Source organism: Triticum dicoccoides, chromosome 2A, assembly GCF_002162155.2.
Source record: "Triticum dicoccoides isolate Atlit2015 ecotype Zavitan chromosome 2A, WEW_v2.0, whole genome shotgun sequence".
Lineage (NCBI taxonomy): Eukaryota > Viridiplantae > Streptophyta > Magnoliopsida > Poales > Poaceae > Triticum > Triticum dicoccoides.
The window spans coordinates 568,619,655-568,626,705 of record NC_041382.1 but is presented as its reverse complement, the minus strand read 5'-3'; the positions used below and the strand labels follow the sequence as shown (position 1 = coordinate 568,626,705).

Genomic DNA, 7,051 nt, shown 5'->3' with positions numbered 1-7,051 from the left:
CAGTTCTGGATTGACCTTTTGTCATGACATACTTTTTCTTCTTCTGGGCAGGCATAACTTTTTTATCTTCCCTCGCAAGGAGCTCCCATATGACAGTTCATCTCACGAATTTCTCTGTCAGACCACTTCACTTGACTTCCTAGCAAAACACCAGTTTGATTTCAACACGTGCTTCCATGAAGGTGACATCATTTTACCTGTAACAATTTGTTAATCTATATGCATGTCTCCTATTTGATCCAAATCATGCAGGATCGATATTAGTCATGCACTAAATATATTTTTTGTTACTAATGAGTCTGCATAAAAATCATGCATATAAACCCTAGATTGTTTGTTTATTTATGATATTTCTTTAATCTCAGGAATATCTTATTTATCCAGAGCACAAGAAGAAGAGGCTCTTCAGAAACTAAATGTACTGCATCATGATGGACTATCTGCATTTCCAAATACTTCTAAACAGGAAGAAGATGTGCAGTTAAAGAGTACTGCTGATCTTCTTTTCTCAGAGAGAATGAAGATCAGATTTAATGAGTGGCGTGATGCGATAAGCACCAACCCCAGGGTGGATAACCATAAGTTAGGAAGCAATAAATTCACCACCAACCAATTTCAGACAGTTTTCTTCAAAATGCGCCCAGCTATTATGCTTGATGGGTTTACATCACATCAATTAAAATTAATTCAACAGGTAAGTCCTGACATATCCAATGCCTTAAAATTTAGTGGTTGCTGGACAGCTAGTTTGTGTCTGTCTCATGCGTACAGTTCCGTAGTAAACGTACCTTGTGAAAATACAGCCAACGATAATTCAGTTTAGGATGATGTGTGTGGATGTGGATACCGATTGATGCTTTCTGTTGCATATTCTTTGCATATTCTTCAACGTATCAGTGTCTAATGACCTTAGATGATGCTTCTTGGCATGCACTATTTCTTTTATGATCAGATAATATATTTCCGGTGCAGGTTTTAAGAAAAAACTTTAGAGACCTCATGTATGTTTCTACATTTGGTGAGGATGAAACATCAGAAAAGAGAGTAGTTTATACAGACAACAACGAAGACAGTATATTATTGATGGTAAGACAATTTTCTTGCTTCCCTATTGAAAATTGCACACGTTTCACTTTAGATTGAATGTTGCATTGTTGTTGCTTTCTGTCTATAATAAATCTGTTTTTGCTCCTGACCGCTTCTATTTTCTGGATTCACCGGTAGATTGAATGATGCATTGCTGCTTGTGAAACTTGCTCATATGTTTTTCTTTGATTAATAAAATAAGGATAAACTAAAGATAATCATGATGTGTATAATCATTACTCCAGTATTGTGAACAATACATAGTGATCTCTGTGAGATATTAGTTTTCAGTCAGTAACTAATCACTCTGATTTTATTTTAATACAGAAAGATGTGCAAGAAGATCTACTCAGAAGCAGAAAAGTAAAAGTGGAATCAGCAATAGGAATCCGCCATGTCATTGATCTTATTGCCTCAGAAAGAAAATTGATTGTTGGTCACAGTTGTTTCCTAGGTATACTGTTTTTTGCCTACAAATACTTCTATGATAAGTGACATTGCAGTTGTCTCTCCTGATGAGGTTCCTCTATATACTGAGAGGATGTTTTCCAATCATGGAAATTACCTTCCTGATGTATTGGGAGTTTCAGCCAATAGATGGCCGACTGAGTTGTTTGTTGCTTTCTTCTAACTATCTCTATTTTGCAAAACAGATATTGCACAAGTATACTCCAAATTTATTGGGCCTCTTCCCTCATCCATTAAGGATTTTGCCTTGGCTATCAACAGAATTTTCCCACATGTTGTAGATACTAGGCATCTTATGTCTGCCAGCGATGCGGTTCAGCATCTGATGAGGCAGAAAAGCAAAGCACTTTCTTCAGCCTTCTCATTATTGTGCCCTGCATTTCATTCAACTGCTGGGGAAGCATCTATCCCGGCTCCTGTGAGAATAGAAGTCGAGGCAGATGAAACAATGTATGGTTTGTCCTGGGTTGTTCATATTTTACGTGCTTCTTTACAATAATTTACTTGCTTATGAAACAATGTATGATATGTTCCTGACCAGTGATGTTTTGACGTACTCACAATCTTTTTTAGTATACATGCTTATGCGCAAATTGCTTTTGCATGTAGAATATTGCTGTTAGCTTTCCATCTTCAGTACAGTTACTTGGTTTAGTCGAATGGTATTATTTCTGATCTTTCTCTTTTATTTGTTTCCCTAACCCTGCAGGTTATCATGCTTTGCTTCAGGTGCTAAGCATGAGGCAGGGTATGATGCATTCATGACTGGATGTGTTTTTGCGCAGTTGTGTGCCCATATTGGCGTCAAATTTGAAGACTTCACACCTAAGGAGAACCTAGAGATGAATAAGAAGCTGAAGAAGTATATCAATCTTCTGCCCCCTAGCTTTAACAGCGGGACAGTGCTTGATTTGCGTACTGGAATGGAGAGACCAGATGCATGTTATAAGCTTAGATATCCTGCTGCTGTGCATGATAACATTGTTCTCATCTGGGGATTCCAATCTGGGCTGAGCGCAAAGGATATAAAGGGCTGCATCTGCAAAGTGTTCGGCCCAGCTTCAGTAGCGACAGTCTTCTCAATCGATTCCACTGCTGTTCTCATTCAGTTCAGTAAACAAGAGTCTGTAAATGATTTCTTGGATCTGAAGGCTACGTTGGAGAAGCAAGATAGTGCTATTTCAGTCTTGCACCCTCTTTCAACTATATTAGAAGGAGGCCAAACACGAGCTGCAAACTATGATACCTACAGAGACATCTGCAGCTCATCTGTAACAAAGTATTTCTTTGCTGATCAAGCTAATGCGGTCTGTTCGGCTTCAGATACTGAGCTCAGAGGTGAGAACGTAGATGCCAGTGATGCACCGGGAACAAATAGCGTTCTTGATGAAACTGCGCGTACCTTGGTAAAGCAGGCAGAAGGAACCCAGCATAGTTCCAAGAAGCAAGATGCTACTGATATTTCATGCCAAGACATCTTGGATGTGCTTCAAGATGGCAAAACTTTGTTCGGCAAACAAACCAGGAGGACATGACTAACATGGATTACTCTCTGAGTGTGGTATACTTTGCTGTGGCCTGACTGCTCTGAATAACTATTGTTTCAAAGAGGATTTGTTTTGTCGATGTATTTTTTTGATGCTATTTAGCATCCACCACTGTAACCGTGCAGTACAGAATAACCTTGTACTGATGCAGCAATGGCTTTTTTTTTTCCTGATCTCAGTTACAAGTGAAGTGTGATTGTTTCATATGCCATCCTCTGTTCACTAACTGGAGAGCATTTGCTCTGCTTCTGAAGTTCATGGGTTGAAAACTAACACAACCCAGATTAGTACGCCTTCTCATAGTGGAGGGAAGTGTAAGAAGCTTCCATTCTGTTCAAGTTTTGCTAGAAATTTGCTAATGTTTGGATGGTGACTAAAACAGACCGTGACAACTTTTTTTTTGGTCATAGCCAAAGTTCCAGCCAATTACAGTTCACTTCTCGTACCAACATTGGCCAAATATGTACAACCAAAACCTTAACCAAAAATATTGGCAAGCCAAATTTTGATAGGATTTGGATTTGGCTTGGGCTCAAACCAAGCACGACCATCACACTAGGCTGCTTAGGAATGTTGCGCTGCGGGCGGTTGTTGGTTTCGGTTTGCTTCTTCGCCTGTTTTTTGGCCCCATTTGTCAGAGGGCGTCGGTGTGTTTCCCTTTGTGTGTATTGGTGGGGTGGCATACATGGCTCTTGTCTCCAATTCCATGAAAGAATTGAAAACCGTCTCGATGTAAATCAATTCCTTTTGTATATGTTTGTACAGAAGACAAACCAGCTTACTATTTTGGTTTAATTTTTGCACTTTCGTGATCTACACCAACACCCACATTCATTATTTGTTTCCTTTCACATGTCTTCCGATATATATAAAAGAAGTTGATTTCATGATCAGTGTGGAGAACCCTATGACATGATTATGTGTTTGAAATAAACACAAAAGATAAATGAGTTTCTCTTGCTATTGTTCTGTAGAACATCAGTGGCCATATATACAAACATGAATGTCTCACATATTTGAAAAAGCCTGGAATACAAATCATTTTTTAAAAATCTAGCATAGGGTTCATTTTAAATGGTTTTAGAAATTTGAAGGTTTAATATAGAAGTTCATGGTTCAAAACAGGCCGAGCACAACAGAATAGGGCCCAAAATAGACATTTTCTTTTCAAAGATATAGGAACCAACGTAGTTTTTTTTTATTCAGTTTTGGCTTATATAAATAAAATTATAATTATTGGTGAGTTAGTCAGACCTTTTTAAAGTTTGAACCAAGATCACGTCACTTATTTATGAACGGAGGTAATATAACACTACATTGATATTGCTAAATCTAGCATGAAATATATTTTTGAGAGATATCATGAAATTATTTCATAATGTATGCTAAACTTTATTTTAAATAACACATTTGGATAGAAATTAGTTTTGTTAAAGAGATATACTTTGGCAGAAGTTGATGATCAAGTGCAACATTAATATATATGTAACATTTCCTTTGAACCCTATGGCATTTAAAATTTCTTTTGATTGTAATAAATGAATGGAGGGTAAATTCCTAAGTAGCCTAAAAAGTCCTTATTTTGAAGTCATCGCGGGCGTTGTTTTTCTTTCACCCAAATGAATATAGGCAGTTATACGGTTTCAAAAGCGTGAACTTCGGATATTTTGGCACCTAAAGTTGATTTTTTTAGAAACACAATATAGACACAAAAGCTTACAATCAAAGACACTCGCTGTTAACAAGAAAGACGCCTCCCACTTATGAGGCACCGGAGCATCAAACCTGGGATTTGATCCCTGGTGGACTAGGGTACCGCTAACCTTCTAATCATCCAACCACGTGTTGATGCTTGATGCGTAACTCAATTCTTAAATGCGCAAATTGATTCGCTTAAAGCATCCACAATCGGACTTGGCAAATCCACCCCCTATATGTCTGTGGACGCGCCCAACACGCCCGCAGACGCATCCGGATGGGCCCTCATATTTCATGCTCAGCACCTACATATTTCAAATTCGGACTCTCAAATCCATGCACATCGATCATACACGCCAATGTCTCACGTAAATAACAAATGTTGGTGCCGAAAATACATAGTGTTTACATACAATTTATTTTAAGTGCATAACTCAAACATCAACTCTATGGTTTCTATTGTGGGTCCACATATGCTCCACAAGATCACTAAGTAGCTGCACGTGCGCATGATGATCTTGAAGATTCTAATGCATTTGTAGGAAGTTCATAAGCTGAGTTGCATCTTGATCTTCCAAGATTTGAACTTATTCTCCAGGCTCTTCAAAATCATTGGTTCGGGCAACATCATCACTCTCATCCTCGACAATCATATTGTGCAAAATAACACAACATATCATGAGCTGCCACAAATTTTTTGATTCCCACATCATTGCAGCTCCACAAACAATTCTCCAACGAGTTTGAAGCACTCCGAATGCCCTCTCCACACCCTTTCTAGCTGCTTCCTGCATTGTTGCAAAGTGGCTTTTGTTTTTTGCCTTGTGGTTCGGGTATGTTCTTCACAAACACCACCCACTGAGGATATATGCCATCGGCAAGATAGTATCCCATATTGTAGTCATGGCCGTTGACAGTGTAGTTTCATGACGATGATTCCCCATTGTAAAGCCTCCTGAATACCAAAGATCATTGAAACACGTTGATGTCGTTGTGAGAACCCGATATTTCAAAGAAATGATGTCAAATTCATAAGTCATGTGATGCCACTACTTCTAGTATGCTGCGGCCTTTTTGGTGTGACATCGATACATTCCCCGCAAACCTTTGGGTAGTTCTTTCATTGCCATGTATGCAATCAATTGATCCGAGCATTCTAAAATCCCTTTGGCCTCTCCAATAGACAACAACTTTTCTGTGTCATGCACATTTGGTTCTCTCAAGTGCTTTGCTCCAAACACCTGCACCACGGCGCGGGCAAACTTGACAGTAATCTTCATGCATGTGCTCTCCCCCATCCTGACCATCTCACCGACGAAGCATCAGAATTCATCATTTTTCTTAAAAAAATCACAAAAAACTAGACCGGACAATGTGTCAAACACATAGAGCGCAAGACGGAGCCAGAGAGTTGTCGGACGCACCGCGGTGGCGTTCGGGCCGGCGGTGACGTCCCCAGCGGCGAGCACGGGAGAGAGGAGTATTGTGCTAGTGGCGGCGGCGCAGAGGCTCGGAACGGCTGCGGACAGCGCGCGGCGGTGGAGCGGCAAGACGGACGTAGCAGAGAAGAAAGAAGAGAAGAGAGAGCAAATGGATCTGGTAGGACAAGGGGTTGGATTTGGTGCAATTTAAGAAGGGGTAGGGTTGTCGGGTCTGACATGACGAACGCGCCCGAACGCCCATACCTGCACCCATATTTGAGTTGGATATGAGGGATCAGTCCAGATGTTTAAGTCACTGGTCTGGGTTGAATTTTTGTGACCGACCAATGACTGGGGCCGTCCACCCAATGTAGATGCTTTTAAGGGGGGAAAATAGCAGGTCCACAAAATATCATACTTGCAGCTTGTCCTTGAAATGTTTACCATGTGTTTGGTTTGGTACGATGATTCTTGCAGATCATGGACATTCAACCTTGTGTACTACTACCAGAATGCGTTTGGTTTCGTGTGATGAGTCGAGAATGAAGAGTCTAGACACTGTAGGGTCCTTTTATTTGACCATGTGGTGAAGAGGTCCTTTCTCGTTCTTTGAGCTCAACCAAACCAGAGTCGCCGTCCGCAGAGTTTAACCCCCAACCAACCAACCAACCAAAGCACGCACGCACGCTAAACCCCCCCTCATCGTCGCTAGCGCCTCCATGGACGCCGGCGGCGAGCTCAATGCGGCCGCCGCGGAGCCGATCGGGGCCATCCAGTACGCCCCCTCCCCCGGCGCCACCTTCGACGACGACTGCGACGACCTCTACGGCG

General features: G+C 40.9%; 2 protein-coding genes across 3 annotated transcripts in view; both read left to right on the top strand.

Annotated features, from left to right (window-relative positions):
• Nucleotides 1–3,279, top strand: part of LOC119355431 (poly(A)-specific ribonuclease PARN-like) — a 4,525-nt gene extending 1,246 nt beyond the window's left edge. Inside the window, exons 2-7 of one of the 2 annotated variants that reach the window (XM_037622235.1) lie at nucleotides 52–182; nucleotides 366–694; nucleotides 973–1,086; nucleotides 1,414–1,540; nucleotides 1,740–2,004; nucleotides 2,264–3,279. In XM_037622235.1, coding sequence (XP_037478132.1) covers nucleotides 52–182; nucleotides 366–694; nucleotides 973–1,086; nucleotides 1,414–1,540; nucleotides 1,740–2,004; nucleotides 2,264–3,089 — 1,792 coding nt within the window. In that variant the 3' untranslated portion in view covers nucleotides 3,090–3,279. The remainder of the gene's footprint in view (nucleotides 1–51; nucleotides 183–365; nucleotides 695–972; nucleotides 1,087–1,413; nucleotides 1,541–1,739; nucleotides 2,005–2,263) is intronic. The other variant, XM_037622236.1, reaches the window with a different exon arrangement.
• Nucleotides 3,280–6,939: 3,660 nt separating this feature from the next.
• LOC119357960 (translation initiation factor IF-2-like) overlaps nucleotides 6,940–7,051 on the top strand; it is a 4,108-nt gene continuing 3,996 nt past the window's right edge. Inside the window, exon 1 of the mRNA XM_037624710.1 lies at nucleotides 6,940–6,987. Within this exon, the coding sequence (XP_037480607.1) occupies nucleotides 6,940–6,987 (48 nt within the window). The remainder of the gene's footprint in view (nucleotides 6,988–7,051) is intronic.